Here is a 20,381-nt window from a genome sequence, read left to right on the forward strand (position 1 = left end):
TTCAGTGTGACTGAGCCGAAGACGACAGAAGGATTTGCAGTTCTACATGTTTAAAATGTAACATTAATATAAAAAACATTTACCTCAGACTTAAAGAATTATTGGAAAACTTTCAAGTTTCACTCAGTTTTTGAGCTTTTCTACTACTTTAAAAAAAGTTTCATTTATTACGAGCAGCAGTGACCCTACTGCTGCCTTAATCTGTGGGTCTTTTTGGTCTTTTTGTGTGCCACACAAATGTTTTCTCAGATCACTACAACCTTAAAAATCAAAGTCACACAATAACACACAAACTAACCAACTGGCGAGGTGAGGCAGACCATCAACTCACCTTTTAAAAGGTAACGTAGCTTTGTTGTCATTTTAGTTTGGTGCATTTAAAAACACATGACAAGCTCTCCGTGCACACCGAGGTTCAAGAAGAGGTTAACAACACGTGTTGGTTTTGTATCAGATATAGTTCATAAATGATCACATTCTTTCTTTGATTTTTATTGGAGAAGCAGGACATCTGATAGAGTTGTAAATTAGGGAGAGACGGAGTGTGGAATAACGTGCGTTAAGGGAGTCACGGGTCGGATTCGAACCCGGGCCACACGCTTCAAGGGCTACAGCCTTTGTACATTAGGTGCAAGAACTAACCACCCTTTTTTTACATGTGATTTAAAAATGTCTGGTATTACTGTGTAAGATCACTGCTCACTCTAGTTCTGTTTTAAAACAGTAAGACAAATAAATTCTCTTGTCACTGGCGTCTGTGGCTGTTTCTTGTCTTTTTCTTTTGACCACACGGCAAAACCACAATAAAATACTTCTTTTAATCATCAATACACATTTTTATGAGTTGGAGCTCTTTTTCTTGTTAAAAATCCCCCAGTGACTATTTTTCTTAATATTAATTTGTTTGATGATTGAAATATTTAAATTTTAAAATCCACGTTTTTACCCAAGCCATATAGTAACCCTTCTGTGTGTGAGCTGATATCACCTTATTTATCAAACGTTGAATTTGACATTTGTCTCTCATGTCAAGATTTGTCAATCTTCTTTTTCTGAACTGTTGCATTAGAGATTTCTTAAAATCAAACTCTTCTAGTGAAATGAATCACAGCACAGTCATGTTGGTGTAAATGTTTACTTCTATACATTCATTGAAAGGAAATACATTACATTACAGTCGAGTGGAGACCAGATCACTGCTTAGTGTAGCCCTGATAACAAGTCAAACACACTGCCAAAAAGAATGACAAACATGGCCTTTACATTTTACATACTTCCCATTATTTGAGATAAATAAGTTCAATTATCAATCTGCAAGTGTTCCTTCTTCTTGAAATTATCTTGAACTTGTTGTTTTGTTGTTGATTTTGTTTCTGGTTTTCAGAAAATGAAAATGATTACTTTTGAAGATAAATTGACTTTGATTATCTCAGGACAAGATCAGCCAGGTGAGCCACTTTTTTTCGCAGTGTGGTAATACTTGTAACAATAATATACAATCTTCAAATAATTTAGATTCAATAAATAAAACATCTCCCTTCACAATCAAAGTTAAAGGTGAAAATTTGGCATCCTGTGGTTTTGTACAATACTTCAAAAGAAAGACATGTTTCACTCTGGTAGAACAGTTTTTGATGATTTCATGCATTTGATCACGTTTAAGTGTTGTGATCAGTGCCGTCCTTTTTTTGAATTGCCTAAGAAAGTTGTTGTTACTTGATATGATTTTGTTATTTAACATGAAAGACAAACTGTGAAATTATCCTACCAAAGTGGCTTTTCCTTCATGTCATCCTGCCTCCCATCCTTCCTTCGATAACGAATATGGAATTTTTATTCCACCTTGATTGATTTATTACTTTTTCTGAATTCAGGAAGAAGTCATAATTTAGAAATACTCCAGCAGGAAGATAAAAACTTAAGGGAAGTAATGTAGCCGCCCTGTGAGTACCACACACTAACCTGAAAGCAACTTAAAACTTAAATTTTATATTCACAATCACAGCTCAGAAAACAGTGAACATTAACACTTTTTTTCTAGAATTTAATGCTGGGTTACACCAACAAAGAATATCCTGAAGTCTGAATGAAATACCACAATTTTTGTCTTCCTGTTGCACCTCAGATTTTTACGATGCAGAAAAAAACTCAATGAAACTTTAAAGCTGCATTAATACATTTAGGCCACATGGGGGCAGTAGATAAAAAAATAGCGGGAAATACTGTTGCAAACATTTTAGCCCAATATTCAAGTAGTGTTCACCATGAATTTCTCTGCTATTTGATGGTTATTTTTTATAGAATTCATTTGAAATAATACTAAAAATAAAGATTTTAAGCGCTGAGACACCAATCAAACCTTGAAGCATGTTGGTGAGTTAGAAAGCCAGAAGACACTTCTTAAGATGAGGGACTGCAGACGTAACTAGTTCTAAGCTAACTCTAGTGTAGTACATAAAATGACAATGGTTTCTGCAGAACTTCCAGTGCAATCCAGCAATACTTCTCTGTATCTGTAAATCAAATGCTACAGAACATATCTGAACTGTTGATAGTTAATTTGGCATATTTTTACAGGTTCCAGTTGCTAAAATGCTCCAAAAATCACAGCTTATAATGAACTGACTCCACTGACTGAATGATTACGATAAAATACAGCCTCAAAGTATTATCCACTAAATAGAAGTGAAAAATGTAAATATATGAGTAAATTCATTATTTATTGCGAAAAACCTGGACAATTTGATTTATTGGTTTAACTTTTAAACTTGGTATAATCATGTTAAGTAATACTAATGAACTCGGATGGAACTTGATTTTGGTGAATGAATCCTTGTTGATGTAACCCAGCCTAAGTGATCTTAATTGTTGATATTATCATATATGTAATTGTCTTTTCTTCACCACTGCATTCTTAGCGAACCCTGCGGTTCTGCGAGGTTTTTAAATAGAGTTTCCCGACATCCTTCATGTTTTTGACTCCGCAACAATCAGAAGCATTACTTGTGAAATGCAATAACGGCGTTACATTCCTCCTGGTTTCTCACAAATACTTGAAGCACATGGTCGTGCAGACTGACGACAGATGACACACAAATACACCCGTCAGAGTGTGTTGTTGATTTCGTCGTCGTAGACATCAGGACAGATGCTGCTGGCTAGAGAGAGGCTCAGCTGTGAGGCATTAGACGGCTCAGAGACAGCACAGACTTTGTGTGTATTTGTATCGTGTCCCGTTTTGGAAGTCCAGAGTTCAGGTCATCAGGACACAAGTTTAAATCCTGTAGCTAAATACAGACAGAATATGGGTGCGATCATGTGTTTTTGCTGTGTGTTTTTTGTCCATCAAGAAGTGTGTTGTGTGTCTGTACATTGTGTGCTGATGGATCTACGTGTATGTGTGTGTGAGGGTGTGTGTGTGTGTGTTTGTGGGTTCACTATATATATGTATGTATGTGTGTGTGTGTGTGTGTGTGTGTGTGTGTGTGTGTGTTTGTATTCAGTCCAGGGCCAGTAGAGGTGTGCTGGTCTCTCGATCTGTCGGCCGGAGAGTTCCTGGATCGACTGCCGATTGAGACCTGAAACACACACAATGTTTGTGATATCAAGTAAAAGTATTCACATTCTCTAAAGGGAACTCCGCTGTGTTTAAACGTTGGTTCTTTCTTTTACACATCTGGTGGTGTAACATCTGAAATTGCTCCAGTTGATTTCTTCAGACTGCAGCAGTGAAACAGGGTCTAATGGCTTCGATGTTCAAGTGCTCCCGATCAAATTGTGTGCACTAAAAGTTGTTGTTTTTGTAACTGAATGGATATTAACATTGTTATTCTATGTGTCTGACAGCTTTACAGAAAGAAACCCGCGAGAGATTTGTTTGACTTTTATAACCACAAACAGCTGTTTGAGACTGCATTGAGAAAAACAGTAATTTTACCGAACAGAACATGAAGTTGCTGGTCTCGCTCTGAAGTCCTTACACAAACATTAACTGATCCAGAACTCTGCTGCTGGCTTCATTTCCAGAACCAACTCCATTAATCTACTAACTCCTGTTCTTCAACAGCTTTACATGCTCCCAGTTAAACACCGCATTGACTTCAAGTTTCTGCTCCTCACCTTTAAGGCCGTCTATAACCTCGAACCCCTGAACTCCTGCACATCAACACAACCACATACACACTCAGGTCTTCTTCTTCCATTCACCTCACTGCACCTCCTGCCACCCACGTCTACCATGGGGTCCAGAGCCTTTCTCCACAGCCTCACCTCTTCATCATGTCCTTCTCTCCTCCACCTCCACAGTTCTCCCTGACGTGCAGCGCATCATAGGTCAGCGTGTACTCCGTCTCGTCATTGTAGTCTGGTCCCAGCAACGTTCGTGCCCAGATTCCCATGTCATACGGAGGAAGAGTCCCGCCGAACTCCGACGGCAAACACTCGGGCTGGATGAGCTGGTGGAGTGAGTTCAGGTTGTTGCCGTGAAGGAAGATCTGAGGAAGGGAGAGAGGGACAATGTGGGGAGGAGTCAAGTAGGTAACTCCGGGAATCAAAATGAAAAGCAGAAACGGAGAGTAGGGAAGATGATTGAGATTCACCCTCTTCCTGGTTTTGTCCTTGAGGAAAGGTTTAATGATGGTGTACATGGCGTGGATGTACCATGGCTGATTCACAAAGTGGATCCCTCCAAATCGGGCCGGAAAACTGTCCTGAGGAGACAAGGAGAGGAAAGACATTTCTTGAAGGAGCGAAGCAATAACAGCTAAGTTAAAGAGACATGAAAGGTGAATGAGTCGGAGGAAACAAGGAGATAAGAGGAGTCCAGGAAAAGAGAAAAGGAAGGAAAATGAGGAGATGTTCAGAGTTCAGGCGTTTGTGTTATTTTTTACCTGAAGGCCCTCTATGGCCAGTTTGAGGATGTTTGGGGTTAACTTGGATGCCTGTTTGAAGGAGAAATTGCTCCAGTCGATGATGAGGATGAAACCGTTTATCTGAAGTTCAGGGTTCTCTATCAAAACCTCCAGAGACAGAAGGATCGCTCGCAGGATGTCTGTGAACGAGTTCCTGATCAAGAGGGAGTAGAAGGACGAGGGGAAGATAAAGACATTTTGTATGTAGGTGTTAATCAACAGCTAATCAATAGTTAAAGAGGCTGTGACGGTAAGTCTTAACTACAACAATGGACTCAACCGGCGTTTTGTGTTCTTGTCTATTTTTAGTGTAAGTACAGCACTGACTCATTAGGCTCTTTGTTGAGTTCAATCAATACATAGACGTGTGTTTGTGTGTAAGAGACAACATGTTTAATTTGTGGGGACAAAACTCAATTCCTCAAATCTTTAATCATTACATATCATGTTTGCATTTAATATTGAAATGAATATTTGATGTATACATATGTGTGAGCTGCATAAACCTACGTTTTGGGGACCTTAATGTGTTTACAAAGTCACACTGTGGGGGAAAGTGAGTTTGGGCTAAGTGTTACTAAATGTATGTGTGTTTGTGCTCGACGTGTAAAACATGGGGCCATTGTGTGTGTGTGTGTGTGTGTGTGTGTGTGTGTGTGTGTGTGTGTGTGTGTGTGTGTGTGTGTGTGTGTGTGTGTGTGTGTGTGTGTGTGTGTGTGTGTGTGTGTGTGTGTGTGTGTGTGTGTGTGTGTGTGCGTGTGCGTGTGCGTGTGTGTGTTTGTTACCTGCTCTGGTCCCAATTGGAGGCAAACAAGATGAGGATTTTTCGGCCATGTTGGTCTGGAGTCTCCAGTACGCCTGGAAAACCATCCATCAGTGCCCGCTTAATACCTGGGTCATCCACCTGTAACACATTTTACTCCAATCAAAGAAGGCCACTGACTAGGATGCTGAGTATTTCAAGAGCTAATATTAAACATGTTGGTCTCAATCTTTTTCTTTGAACAGTTAAAACAGACCTTGAAGCTCTGAAACATGTCAAGGTTCTGTTGTCTGAACTGGAAGTACTGGGCCAGCAGCCTGAAGGTCTCCACCTGGTCAAACTTTCTGGCTCTCAGGAAACGGAGGATGAAGTCGTCATCGGTCCGCAGAAAACCGATGTCGGGCCGTGTGACAATCATGTCCCGGACCTTGATGTAAACACAGGACAAAACAAGAGCGTAGGTATCATTAAGTTCACCTTCAGCTCTACTGCAACATCTTGAATGAGAAATGTAATCTGAAAACTGTTGAGTAAAAGCAAGACATTGTCTGATTTTCATTGCAGGAAATTGACAACAAGAAAAAATAGGAAATTAACCTTGGACCCCATTCCCTAAAAATAATATTTCACTTTTGGACATTGGCTCAACTTGAGGTATTGTTTGGTTTGTTTTTGTTTTTTTGTTGTTCTACAGCGTTGGATTTATTTTCATCCATTAAAGTTTTATTTTAGCTTATTTTAAATATTTTAAATATTACCATTAGTATGCTAACATTAGCTAATCACAGTAGGTTGCCATACCTGCTGGATGTCCGAGTGCAGAGTGTCTGGGTTTTCATTCAGCTCTAAGCGAGCCTTCTCCGTCGTCTCTGAGCTCAGACCGGCGTGTAGATGGGTCATCATGGGGTCTCACTCTGGTGTGGCTACTAAGGTCCAAAATGTGTTTCTTCGCAGTCTCCTGACCCAAAATCAGGAGCTCGTTTTTCCACTTTTTATGTCTTAGGAGTGTCAGGTTTTATTCCGACTTTTGTAAAATCCCAGACGAAGATTTCCAGTCTGCTGATTGATTTGTTATACAATCTTCTGTGGCTCAACTTTTTGATTTGGTTGTGAAGCAGTCATTAAAATGAGAGACAATCGTGGTCGTCATTATCGGACAGTTGTCCAACAGAAACAGCTTATGAATGAACAATCGACTCTGCTGTCTACTTCTACATTATTGGAAGCTTTTATCCCTGTTTTTGGTTTTTGATGCTGAATTGAAATGCTGAGTCTGCTGAAGAGGTTCACAAATCTTCTGTCATGGCATCAACTTGTTTCATCACATTCAGGGTAAATGCCAAATCCACATCCACATCCTGTTTGTCCAGATTTTCTCTCTGTTTGGCGTTTCACACCTCCCTCCGCCTCCTCCTGCTCTCAGTCATTTTTTCAGAATTTGGTTTCAGATTTTCATAAGACAACGTTGATGCTCCACTTCGTCATGTTTGGCTGCTCAGAGCTGGAGGCTTAATGATGATGATGATGATGATGATGATGATGAAGAGTCCTGTTGTTCTGCACAGAGGTTGTGACCCGTCAGAAGAGAGAAAGGTCAGTTAAGGCAGATCATCTAACGCCAAGGTCCTCAATCTGAAACAGAGAGGAAAGAAGAACAGTTGACATACATGACATTTTTTCAAGGAGGCGGTTTTGTCTTATTCAACGTAATTTGTATTTCTTGTTGTACAGTAGAAAATGGTGCTTGATGGACTGGTAGAAATGTTTTAAACTTAATTCTTAGCTGCTTTAATGAAAGAAACAGAACAGACAAGAATAGGTAAACAGGAGTATACATATATGTATAGGTACAATAAAGGTGCAAATTGTCATCAATATCTGAGTGGGACTAGAATAATTGTACATTTGAAAAAACAATATTCTTGAAAATGCAGATTTTTTAAGTTTATATCTTATATTTACTTTTTTTAGTCTTATAGCGTACTTTTTTAAAACTTAAAATTAGATGCCAGGGCTTGATCCATCAATCACATTCTTGTTGATTTGATTAGCTGTTTGGAAAACAGAATATTGTAAAATTTGTGGAATTTTTAGTGGAAAGTTTTTTGTTTTCTGAAAGGCCTAAATGATGTCCACATTTGTTTTTTGTTTTTCACAAACCAAAAATATGTACTTGTCATAGAGAATGAAACGTACAGTAAAAAAAGATATTAGTAAAAGCAGAAAACCGATTTTGACTTTTGCTCAATTTATAAAGGAGTTAATGTTAGCATTCAAAAAGACAAAAAAATGTGTAACCTAATGTTTTGAAACAACACAACTTCCATTATCATCATAATCATTACCAAAAGCAAAAGAAAGTGAATTTTAAAACTTTCAAGTAATAGTGCTTATAATCTAACAATTGAATTCCTGTTTTGATACCATGAAAAGAGAAAAATAAGTCCTAAGCACTCAACTTGGGGAATTTCTAAGTTTCTATTATCAAAAATTGTAAGCAAACTTCAATTTGTACAAAAATATTGGCAGCGTTTCAGTGCAAACATATATTTGTACAATTTGAAAAATAGGTTGAAGTTTGATCAGAACTGTTTAAAGCTTCCACAGTTTTCAAAAGTATAGATCATTAGTTAGTTATTTTTATTTCAGTAAAATAGAGGTAACATGCATGGGTTTGTTTTTCTGCTGCTGCTCAACCATTCAACCATTAGTAGTTTTGATCTTTTCTTTATCTCCATATCATAATGGAGGTCTGAGCCTCAGATGACCCCCATGCCTTTCCCCCTTTCACCCCAACCCCCCGCCCACAAGTCCACCCCATCTGCCGCTCGCTTTAATTGTGTCAGATGTCCACAGAGGCACTTGAAGGTCCCTTGGGGCTGAATTTTACATTTCAAGCTCTGAGATTTAACATAAAGGAAAATAACACAACCTGAGCTGTCTGGATGTTTCTCTGCTAATTCAATTCGGTCATCATATTAGGGGAAAATATTGAAACTTCAATGTTGAGTCTTGCATATTGATGAAAACAGTTTAATGATGATCTGACAGTTCATAATAAAAATGACACTTATGATGTGTAGGCAGTGTGTGCGTGTAAGTAGGCTCACCAAATGTCCTCATAAAGGGGGCAACATGTATTAATATCATCCACAAGTGAGGAGATTGATCCGAGTAAACAGGTTCTGTCAGCTTTTATTTTAATTTAAAATGGAAATAATTTAAAATACTCACAGTCGAAGGAGCTGCTAGGTGTGCTGGTTGGATCCCGGTCGTCCTGGCTGGCCCGACGGCCCTCCGGTGGTGGTGCTGATGCTGAGGATGGTGGCGGAGGTGGCCATCGGTATCCCGCGGACAAAAAAAAAAAGGTTTCTGAGAAAATTAACAACGAAAAGACATTGAAAAATAAATTCTTAGAGGAAACAAAATGTCCCTGAGGGCGTCAGAGGGGATTACAGCCTGTCCTTGTGGATCCGAGTGGGCATCGTAACGTGTGAGGAGGACGATGATGCGTTTTCACTTTGTGCTCCGAGAAGACGTCAGGATGCTCCCAAACTGACAAGTCTCATATGCAAACAGTACGACTTCCTATCGTGTCTTTCAAAATAATGGTTTCATACGGCTGAGACTTAGTCGTACAGGCTTGGTCCTTTTGATTAAATGAGCTCACATTGAAGTGAAAAGAGTGCTTTTGTTTTTTTAGATATGGGATGGGAGGGGAGATTAGCAATTGTTACTTTTTCTACATTGTTTTTGTGAATTGTTCTTATGTTACTCTTCTTGTATTGAAATTCATTAAAGTAATATCTTATCTTTATTTGATAAGTTGGATAGAGTCAGAAATCAGGGAGAGTGGAGGGAGGCAGTGTGGAATGACATGGGGGGGTTACAGGTTGGACTTTAACCTGGTCTACTGGCTAAGAGGACTATCGTCTTCGCACATGAGGCGCAACCTACCTGCTTGACCATCAACATAGCAAAGGGTCAAGGTTTAAGTCTAACTTATGTGAGAGGACTTTTTTTTTTTTAAATATCACCTGCTCATTTATTAATTATATGTAGGTCTACTTAAACTGATTAGTCTATTAAACAAATAGGTGCACACTCTTTACATAGCCCCACCATAATGTTTACATGTATACTTAAGATAACATAAAATAAACAAATATATTTATTTTTAGATTTATTCTGAATTCTGGGTCAGGCGACTATGAAACATTGTGTTTCTTTTAATCTGTAGTTTATCATTTAAGACGAGCAAGAAATAAACCACTTTAAAGCATGTCGTAAAAAAACACAGGCTCTTATTGTGGAGTTATGTTTCCGCTCTTTATCTAATAAACGGTATGGGACTTTGCACTCTTGAACGCTTCAGTCTGTGTGACGGCAGCTGACGGCCGAGCGCGTTCACGAGTCAACCTGGACAGATTGTAGGATGTGCGCGCAAAAAAAAACCCCTCAGAGGTTGGGACCAGATATATCTATGGTTATGACCATAGATATAATAAAAACACGCCCATAGATTGTGAATTCGCGCGCACAGGTACACGCATACATGTATTTGGACCACAGAAAGTGGACTAAACACAATTTAATTTCGTCAAGTAGGCTACAAATCCTTTTTTGTCAAACCAACGTTTTTACATCATATTTTATGTAGATTTCATATTATTATTAGGGCTGTCAAATGATTCAATTTTAAATTGTACGCACAGATAAAAAATGTTAGACATTTATTTGAATTTTGTAAATAAATAAATAAATGACTACATCAATTTTAGACCTTAAAGGTACACTCTAGATTTAGTAGTGAAATTTGAAAGTTGGAAAAGTGAAACAATTGTTTGCTACTAAATACACAACATAAGGCACCTTTAATTAATGGCAATAAACTAGTTAATGTTGACAGCAATTATTTCTATTAGACAATGTAGCGTTTAAATATGATTAACAAAGGACCCCTTTTATTTAAAAAAAACAAAAACAAATAAGGGATTTTATAATAATGAATGAAGACCTCCTCCATAACCTCCTCCCTGTGACGGCTGGTGACGTATTTCCGCTTGTGTTGTGCTAAGGTTTCAGTCAGTCAGCTGGTGAACTCCTCACTGAACGCCTCTCTACCTCCTGTCAACCTTTGGTTATTTTAAAAACAGTTGTTACTAAATTTTAAATCAACTTCTCCTATCTTCAGCGACATTTCTAGAATCGTCTACAGGACCTGTCACGCGCTGCTCGTTGTTCTTTAGACTCATTTTTAGGACTCTGCCCTCACAGCGGTCTAACGTTAGCTCAGCAGCTAGCCACCATTCACTCGTCAAGGAAAGATCTGATTAAACATTGTCGACACCATGGATCAAGCGGGAGTCACAGCACAAACACCAAAGGTAAGTGTCATTATCTGGATCTTTTTTTGTCATGTCAGCTAAACAATTTAAGAAGCATTAGCCTGTTAGCTGCTGTGTGGTGATATCTAACATGGCCTCTGTGACAGTCCTCTCCTTTAAAGGCCACACAGAACACACACACTGACATATATTTACTCTGCAGCTGTCGGAGGGACGATTAAAGATATGTTGGCACAACAGTCTTCAAAGTTTCATCTATTTCAGTGTTGTCTTTAATGAGTATATATGGTAACTAATATCGTCAGTCTTTCTTTACAGCCTGCCATATTATCATGTTCATTTTATTAATATTTAAAGTACTATTCTTTTGTGAAGTATATTTCTGGGTCAATTTAAATTAAACACAATGAAAGAGATAACGGGAGTTTCTATAATTTAGGTTTTAAGTGTGGTGGGCGTGGCCTTAATTACACGACGTTTCACGTCAAAGCGTCACGGGGGGCGTGTCTAAACAGGAGCATGCCTGAACATGTCTCAGTCTAAAATATGACTCAGACGGGGATTATATTGTTTTGTTTGATTGATTACTCACAAGGCAACATGAGGTCAAAGACATTTATATCTACTTTGGGTACATGTTTGTGTTAAACTAAATGATACACCTTTATTTCCCTCTCGTCTTCACTATGTGGTGAATATGTTGGACATTACTGTGCATATTTAACTTTTCTATCCAATGTGGAGCTTTTTGTTTGAGCTATATTTCTTTTGCACTATTCCTCGAGAAATAAAAACTTAAATCAATCACAAGGCACATTTCTGTTGTGGATAAATCTTGGTAACAGGCCCTAAAAAGAAAATGTCAGACCGTTTACCAAACAAAACGTGATTCATATTATTCATATGATGTTTTTCCCCTAAAAAAAAAACTCCAAATGACAAAGTAATGACTCAAAATAGGTTTTGCTTTTATTTGATCTTATTTTTTTTTTCACCAAAAGCACACTGGATTTTCCATCTGGGGTTAAAGCTGTAAATGTTTCTTAAAAGTAGTGCACTGTGGAGTTTTTGGGAACTTCAGAAGTACAGATGAGGCAGAATAACTTAACAAGTAAAATAATGTTGCCGGGTACCTGGGGCAGAGGCATGTGCAGAAACCAAGGCATTATATGCAGTTTAGAGGCAGTGACTCGGTGTCCATCTTGTAATAATAAATTTTATTTAAGGGCGCCTTTCAGGGCACTGAAGGTCGCCTTACAGAGCAATAAAAAAATCTTGTGTCTCTTTTAGGAAGTAAAAGTGGTAGAAGAAAAGATGTGACATACAAAAATCTTCCCTGAACCACAAACGCTTTTTGCTCAGCTCAGGAAGAATTTGTAGTCAGAATAAAGTTTTTTTTTTTTTGTGTGTGTTTCCAGAGTCCGTGGGGTTCAGTGGCCCCGGCGGCTCCGTCCTGCTCACTGACTGATGTGATGAGCGAGCAGCTGGCCAAACAGCTGGATGATGAGAACAACGCCTTCCCGACGCTCACAGAGTATGTCATTAAATCTGTGTTTGTGTGTGTGTGTAATATTTGTTTTCAGACTCTTTCTTTATAAACATTTATTATTTTTTGTTTGCGATATCACTTAAGTTTTAAACCTCCCTCCAGTTTAACTCAAACAAATAAACTATTTTAAACAGATTTTCAGCAGTGTAACATTTCTCAATCTTTGTGTCCCTCTGAATATCTCCTGTCTTTACTAACTTCTGTCTTTCTGTCTTTCAGTCCAGCAGCAGATCTGTTGCTGTCAGAGGACGCTGGTGATACAACCAGTGACCTGATGCTCGCTCAGATGCTGCAGATGCAGTTTGACCGCGAGTTTGATAATCAGCTCCGACTGGAGGAGAAGAAGTTCAATGGAGACAGCAAAGGTAGAACTTCAGCAGAGGGCCTTAAAGAAACTCTTTTAATCGGGGTCCTAAATGAACTTACAACTGCCAAATGCGAGTACATTTCCCCATTTTTTTGGAGGGTGCTTTTACCAAAATACTCGAGCACTAGAGGCATGTTTAATGAGCAAACAGACTGATAATAGTAGCCTTCATTCATTTCTTTGTTTTTTTGATTTGCATATATATTTGTGTATGTTTTAAATATTGAAAGACAAGGCAGCTAATCCATGATCCGAATACAGAGTTACTTCTACTATTGGGAACACATGTGATCTGGTCAAACAGTTTGTTTAACTACTGCACAATGTGCAGGTAACACAAAAACACCAGTAAACAGTGATGCTTAGTTGATGGATTATTTTCACCTTGGTTAGTGAGTCAAACAGTTAATTTTGGAGCCTGTACATAATTCTGCTGGTTTATTGAATAAATGCACAGGATTAAAATATGACTAAATGATTCAGGATAGTAAGAATGTGTTTTGTTTGTTTACAGTGTCCATCTCTTTTGAGAACTACCGTATGGTCCATCCATATGAAGACAGCGACAGCTCCGAGGACGAGGTGGACTGGCAGGACACGAGACACGACCCCTACAAAGCTGGTAACAGGAATCACCTTAAAACAACACGCACAATGTTCAGCTTCCACTGAGACTCATTTATTCATCTTTACAAGGTAACAGGCAGATCTTTCTTATCAAGTGGAGACTAGTTTCTTCAAGCTGGTTGTTTAGGGTTTTTTAAGTCACCTTGTGCGTGTTGGTTTTCTTAGAGAAGGTAGAGAAGAGACTCAGGTTCAAATTGAGCAAACCAGAAGGTTAAATAAAGCAAGGAAATACAGTGCAGATACTGAGGGCGTTGTCCCAGCTGGGAGTCTACCTCGCTGACTTACAGGACAGCTACCAAGTCTGAAGTTCATACGCAAAGAGATATTTACCATGAAGGTGTTTGAGTTTTTAAGAGTCAGTCCACGAACTAAAGAAGTCACATTTGAAATGTCTCTGTTTGATCAGATAAACCCCAGACGACACCCAGGAGAGGCTTCACGGGCAAAGGCAAAAACATCACAACCAAACACGATGAGGTGATGTGTGGACGCAAGAACACGGCGCGCATGGACAACGTAAGACTACTTTTAATAGGGTTGTCAAGATACTCAAATTCTACAATACTAGTGAAAAACAAACAATAGTGATGCCTGATATGAAACTATGATACAAAATAGAGGCCAGAGAAACCCAATATGAGTCATTTGTTTTTATTTAATAAAAAAGGATGGAAAGTTTGGGTTGTCAGCGTATTTGTGAAATTTAGACTCTTTTCTTTTCTTTCACTTTTTCTTCTTTTCTTCCCTCGTGGCAGGTTTTAGTAAAAATATGACTGATTTTTTAATTTTTATTTTTTTAAGACATTGGTACTTCCAGATACTATTGATCTTTGAAATAATTAAGATTGGTGTTAAAATGTTGACAAGCAGATGATTGATCTGCAGATTTTTGTGCGTTTAACTTGTGCCGTGTCATTTGTATCTGTATTTGTAACTGTATCCTCTCCCCTTCTGTTCCTCCTCCAGTTTGCTCCTGAGGTCCACGTCGGTGACGGGTTGGGGATGGACCTGAAGTTGTCCAACCAGGTGTTCAACTCTCTGAAGCAGCACTGCCACAGCGAGCAGAGACGCAGCGCCAGACTGCACGAGAAGAAGGAGCACTCCACAGCTGTGCGTGCATAAACACTTGATTGACTAAAGATGCACACGAGTATTTGTTTTGCCATCAAACTCAACCGCTGTCTCTGCAGGAACAAGCCGTGGACCCTCGCACTCGTCTGCTCATGTATAAGATGGTGAACTCTGGCGTGCTGGAGAACATTAACGGATGCATCAGCACGGGAAAAGAGTCTGTCGTCTTCCACGCTAATGGAGGGAGGTGAGTGGATGTTAGTGGATGGAGTGAAGTCGTCTTCAACCCTGAAGGCTCTTTTAAGGAAATCCAGAACTTTATATTTTTTGTTCAACAGGTTTTAGAAGTGCTCCTGTAGATTTGTTCAGCTTGCAGAAGTGAAACAGGCTGCAACGTAAACCTGCATGTATCAAAGTGTATCTGCTCAAAGTTGCTGTTTTTTCCTCCCGGACGGGCTCACATTTTTATACTCCGTGTCTGACAACACAACAGAAAGGATCCTTACAGAGATGGAGCTTTTTGTTCCAGAGGAAGATGATATTTCACAAAAAAACAGTGGTGACATCACTCTCTTAAAACAGAATACAAAAAGTCTTTTTACCCTTCTGTATCATAATCATTTGTGGGTCGTCACTCATGCAGTGTACACTGTCACAATGGCCATTTATCTCTTTGTCATGTAGACGTGAAATATGTAAGAAAAGAAGAGCCTGTGGAGGAAAGTATTCCCCTCTAAAGAAACACTTGGAGGAATAAGAGTTGTTGTTGTCTTCACTAAGAGAGAGAGAAGAAACACCTTAAGTCAGGTGTGGAACAGAGACTGACTGACAGCGTCTGACTTGTTAATTCATTTCTTCTTGTGTGTGTGTGTTAGTCTGGAGGAGCAGCCCGTTCCCGACGAGGTGGTGCTGAAGGTTTTCAAGACGACGCTGAACGAGTTTAAGAACAGAGACCGCTACATCAAAGACGACTACCGCTTCAAGGAACGCTTCAGCAAGCTGAACCCACGCAAGGTCATCAGGCTGTGGGCCGAGAAGGAGATGCACAACTTGGCCAGGTAACCACTAATAGGACCGCTCTCTCTTCTTTAAAGTACACCTACACTTTACTAGTTTAGACTTAGTAAGGGCCTGTGTGCCTATAAAGAGCATGATGGCCATGGACTGTAATTTTCTGTCATGAACAGCAGCCTTTTATCGTGTATATCTCGAGTCATGTTTCTTATCTATTCAAATATTTGACTCATTTATTTTACAGTGTGTAAATCATTTCCCCACCTCAGAGGAGCACATCTTCAACTCATGAATCCCTGTGATTACTTAAAGCCAAATACATCATGGAAATATTGAGTTTTTTTTTTTTTTTTATTCTGGCAGATTTTCCAGATAGAGTCCTAACTGCGTGCAGAGGACATCAAATAATGTTAAACTTTTTATTTTATAACAAAAATAGTTTCCCTGCCCGTCTATGTTAAAGATGGAAGAAAACATTTAAATATCTTGTCTCCACAGCCACACACTTCAACAGTTTTGTCCGAGTTATTTTAGCTCTTATTGAAAACTGCCAGCAAACGTTCACAGACGTCTGAAGTGACTGCGTCTGTTTTCAGGATGAAGAAGGCGGAGATCCCCTGTCCAGAGGTGGTGCTGTATAAGAAACACATCCTGGTGATGTCGTTCATCGGTAAAGATCACATCCCTGCCCCCAAACTCAAAGACGTCACGTTGAGCTCAGAGGACATGAAGAACGCGTTCTACCAGGTCCTACATGTGAGTACGCTGAACTCCAGACACACTCGGAACGTTTTCTTTCTTTCAACTTTTCCTGTTGTCCTGGAGTTACCTCTGACCTTACAGTAAATCTTTTGCCGTCAAATATGTTTTATAGTCATCAATTGGTCTGAAAATAATGGAGGTTGTTCGATGCTATCGTCTTCATTAATACACCAAATTTAAAGTAATGTGATTAAAGTATGCATGTTTTATTAAATTGTATAGCTCCCGTTGTCTTCTGGGGTCAAATTGACCCAAATTGATGTGTGGGGTCAAGCAATAGTTATGACGACAACAACAACAAAAAAGCTCAGTCACCTGTACTAGTGATTTTTTAATTAACCAGTGGGGGTCAATTTGACCACGGAGGACATCAGATGTGATTATTTGCTGCCATTCAAAAAGCTGACTAAACTCCGCCTTATTCTGCGTGTTGCAGCCATGGGATTAATAACTGAAGGTCTTAAACTGGTGCATGTTTTACAAAAACACAGCTCCCAGTGTCAGACGTGTTTTTGGTCACGTTTTATAACAGTTTAACTTCATTATTCTGAACTCTGTGTTTACTGTGTGCAGATGATGCAGGTGTTGTATCAGGAGTGTAATCTGGTTCATGCTGATCTGAGTGAATACAACATGCTGTGGCACGAAGGAAAGGTACCCTCCTCTGTCTGCTCCATTTACTGTTTGCTACATCGTGATTTTCTTTCTTCCTTCCTCCGAATCTTCTTCTTCTTTTTTTTTTAAATCCAGAAAAAGTCCCATTGATGTTAAAAACCTCTTTTTTAAGGGAGTCCTGAAGAAGTCTTCTTCTCATCTTCTGTTTACCTCCTGTCTTTTCTGCTCTGTTGCACTTTATATTGTTGCTCTTTTTACCTCCTACCTCTCTCATCTTTTTCATCCTCCTACCTCTCATATCTCTCGTCCTCGTTTCTTTTTTAAGCTTCTGTTCAAACTGCTGACTTTACATTTGTTTTTTTAAAATCAAATCTGTCCGAGGGACGCCCAGCACAGTGTCATTCTGGTGTCTGTGTGTGTGTGTGTTGTAGGTTTGGTTGATTGATGTCAGTCAGTCCATTGAGCCCACCCACCCTCACGGCCTGGAGTTCCTCTTCAGAGACTGCAGGAACGTTTCAACGGTAACTTCTTCGACGTGATGGAGCCTCATGTCTAAGTGATTCACATGAAAATTAGAAAAATAAGGAAAGAAAGGTTCTGTTAATCTCTTTATGTAAACCTCAGAAAGTGTCTGTAAAAAAACAAGTTCAGAAGTAATCTTCTAAGGAACGTTGGTTTCTTATTGATTACATTTGTTGTTTATATTTCCTCTCAAAGGAAAACATTTAGTTTTAGTTTGACTTTCCTGATCTTATTGTTAAAAACCTACAGATTGAATTTATACAAACTAAACAAAAACACTGTGTTGAAGTAACCAGATTCTCTCTCACTTTGCTCGGAGATTAAACTTCCACTAAGGTGTTTAGTTTTGCCCAAAAGCACATAAAATACTTACCAGCGAGAAAATGTTTTTTTTTAAGTTGATTAGTTTTTCTGGTATCTGCAGTTTCCTTGAAATTATGATACTGCTTCTTAAATGACTGTAATTGCATGATATGATTGTTAAAATAACCATCTTTAATTTGGTGTTTGTGTCACAGTTCTTCCAGAAGAGAGGAGTGAGTGAGGCGATGAGTGTGTATGAGCTTTTCAACGCTGTGAGCAACCTGGACATCCCCGTTGGCGCCGAGGACGAGGCTGAGTTCATGTCCGAGGTAACGCGCTAAAAAAAAAATCAACTAAACTTTGAAAGAGTAAAAACACCACCACAAGTCGCTCAGTCTTCATTTTGTGAGGTTCTATTTTGTTTTCTTACTTTCATGTAGTCTCATCTGTTTTGTTTAAAGATTTTTTTTTTTTTTTTTCAAATCGCATATAAAGACAAAAGTAACACCACAGGAGAAGAAGAAACAGAACATGAAATAAGGCAGTTACACACAGCTGTGTTCTCATTGGTTCACCCTGACTTTATGCGGACATTCAGCACGTGTAGATGAAAATGTTCTCTGCTGTCCTTGACAGATTGTGGCGTTGGAGAAGAGGAATGAAGACCACGTGCAGAAGCGAGGAAAGAAAACCTTCCCCATCTCCTCTGAAGACTGCGGCCCTCCTTTAGAACCCGACGCCGATGATTAACGCCCCGCCCAGCTCGCTCTCTCTTCACGATCCCGCCGTGTTGAAAACGCCGCAACGAGGAGATGAACGGAGGAGGACCCGGATCCTCTCCCTCCAACTCTCCCACCACCCTGTTAAGACCCAACTCCAACAACAACCGCCTCTTTTACTGAGGCAGGATGGAGCGCCTCCTCCTGGCTGCAGGAGGGACGAGTTTCACTCTGTTGGATGTTGAAGTCTGAGCGTTCTGGCTGCTGAGAGGCACCGACAGAGTTTGCTGAGGCTGTGACCTCATCACTAATCCTCCTGCCGATACTGACCCACACTCTGCTCAGTTTTCTTTTTTAAGAATCATGACCTCAAACAGTTCCTCCTTCATCCTGCTGGATGGAAAATATAAACAATTTCAGCTTTGCTTAAACTCTTAGAGATTATTTAAATCTTAACTGAAATTTCTTTTTGAAGATGGACGCTGTGTCCGAATGAACTTGAGGAACATGAGGGATAAACTAAGGTTGTCACGATACCGCATTTAAAAACGTAGATTTGATCATAAATGTTCCGATATCGTCGCCACTTGTGCAAGTTTAATACTGTCAGTCATGAAAGGAATTGTATATCGTTTTAAAGCACGTGGTTTGAAAAAGTACAACCTTTGGTTCACTTATCCAGAGGAGATAAAAAGGTTTTATTCATCCTGTAGCTCCATCAAGGAGAAAACAAAACAAAAACAAGAACACATTATTAAAGAGGAGGCTTGTCTGGATACCAGAAAGTTTAACTTCCTTGTGATACATGGAGAAATTAAATCTTATTCATAACACAGCAGCAAAAATAGGTCCTATTGGGTAATTTTGTGTTTTTAATTATCTGAAAAGTGCACAATGTCTAAATTGCACAAATAGGTGGTTGCCAATTCATTTTTGCAGCGTGCGATGACTGAGCAGGAGTTTCCTTGCTTCCTCTCCTAAGCATGTGTCTTAGAAAATACATGGAGCACTTTTCAATATTATAGATAATTTAAAAAAACAGGAAGTATTGTATAAAAATCTGTAAAAATAAATATGTTTTGAAGTAATACAAATCTTGACAACCTTAGTTTTTTCCCAAAGAATCAACAATACTTCAGTCTGATGCAAAAAAAAATGCATCAGGAAGATTTGATTTACTTTTAACTTCAGCTGAAAAAAAAGAGATGTCCTTAATGGGAAAGGTTTGAGACACCTTGAAAATATGAGGGAGGCGTGATTCATTTCTGTTTTTCTTTTTGGTTCATTTTATTTTGTCTTACTTCCTCTGCACTTTTTTTTGGTCATTTCTGGGTCAGATACGGAGGGACAGGTGTGAGAAGTCGCAGCAGTTTGGTCCTGTGTGTGTGGAAGCTTAAGCAGGGGGTTAATGCATATTTAGTTTACACTTGAAATTGAAAGAGAAAACTAATTGTTAGTACTGTCAGACAAATGCAAGTTAATAAAAGTCATCAAAGGCAGCATCATATGTAAAAGATGAGAAACAGTAGTTTTTGCACGTGTAGCTCTTAGATTGTTTGACGTTATATCAAATAATCTGCTTTCTTCATGGTCGATCACTTGATGTCTTTTCTGAGCTCAATGGATAAAACCATTTTCTCTCATGATGCTGGTTCATGGTGGATTTCTTCTCTTAAATTGTGGTGACAATAAAAGATAAAGATGAAATTTGTCTCCTTATTTTTTTATTTTAAAAAAAGAATGAATATATGTTAAACGTATCAGTTGAAATCTCTTATGTTTGATCTACTTAATAAAAAGTGACATATTTC

General features: G+C 39.0%; 2 protein-coding genes and 1 long non-coding RNA gene across 3 annotated transcripts in view; 1 reads left to right on the top strand and 2 right to left on the bottom strand.

The window, feature by feature from the left end:
- Positions 1-77: 77 nt before the first annotated feature.
- LOC306835406 overlaps positions 78-20,381 on the bottom strand; it is a 145,954-nt gene continuing 125,650 nt past the window's right edge. The window contains exons 2-3 of the long non-coding RNA XR_013780639.1: positions 261-3,388; positions 78-218 (exon numbers count right to left, since the gene is read on the bottom strand). This is a non-coding gene — a long non-coding RNA (uncharacterized lncRNA). The remainder of the gene's footprint in view (positions 219-260; positions 3,389-20,381) is intronic.
- Positions 1,117-6,801, bottom strand: LOC306835399 (clavesin-1-like). The gene is made up of 7 exons (XM_079361901.1): positions 6,475-6,801; positions 5,930-6,100; positions 5,696-5,814; positions 4,890-5,064; positions 4,599-4,709; positions 4,270-4,493; positions 1,117-3,578 (listed from the first exon to the last, which is right to left on the bottom strand). The coding sequence occupies exons 1-7, from the start codon at positions 6,574-6,576 to the stop codon at positions 3,500-3,502; spliced, it is 981 nt and encodes a 326-aa protein (XP_079218027.1). The 5' UTR covers positions 6,577-6,801; the 3' UTR covers positions 1,117-3,499.
- On the top strand, positions 10,717-20,277 carry riok3 (RIO kinase 3 (yeast)). Its single transcript, XM_079361455.1, has 13 exons — positions 10,717-11,060; positions 12,440-12,555; positions 12,790-12,935; positions 13,452-13,559; positions 13,971-14,080; positions 14,531-14,674; positions 14,755-14,882; positions 15,511-15,693; positions 16,246-16,405; positions 16,985-17,065; positions 17,458-17,547; positions 18,067-18,180; positions 18,488-20,277. Exons 1-13 carry the CDS (start codon positions 11,025-11,027, stop codon positions 18,599-18,601), a joined length of 1,530 nt encoding a protein of 509 aa, XP_079217581.1. The 5' UTR covers positions 10,717-11,024; the 3' UTR covers positions 18,602-20,277.

Source organism: Symphodus melops (assembly GCF_947650265.1).
Source record: "Symphodus melops genome assembly, chromosome: 14".
NCBI lineage: Eukaryota > Metazoa > Chordata > Actinopteri > Labriformes > Labridae > Symphodus > Symphodus melops.

Excerpts from the sequence above, each read along its gene's own strand:
- LOC306835399 (XM_079361901.1), bottom strand. The coding sequence starts at position 6,576 with ATGATGACCCATCTACACGCCGGTCTGAGCTCAGAGACGACGGAGAAG. Across the intron at positions 4,710-4,889 it reads TGGCCATAGAGGGCCTTCAG|GACAGTTTTCCGGCCCGATT; the intron begins GTAAAAAATAAC and ends TTGTCTCCTCAG. Across the intron at positions 3,579-4,269 it reads GAGAAGGACATGATGAAGAG|GTCTCAATCGGCAGTCGATC; the intron begins GTGAGGCTGTGG and ends TGTGTGTTTCAG.
- riok3 (XM_079361455.1), top strand. The coding sequence starts at position 11,025 with ATGGATCAAGCGGGAGTCACAGCACAAACACCAAAG. Across the intron at positions 14,081-14,530 it reads ACACGGCGCGCATGGACAAC|TTTGCTCCTGAGGTCCACGT; the intron begins GTAAGACTACTT and ends TTCCTCCTCCAG. Across the intron at positions 18,181-18,487 it reads AGGCTGAGTTCATGTCCGAG|ATTGTGGCGTTGGAGAAGAG; the intron begins GTAACGCGCTAA and ends TGTCCTTGACAG.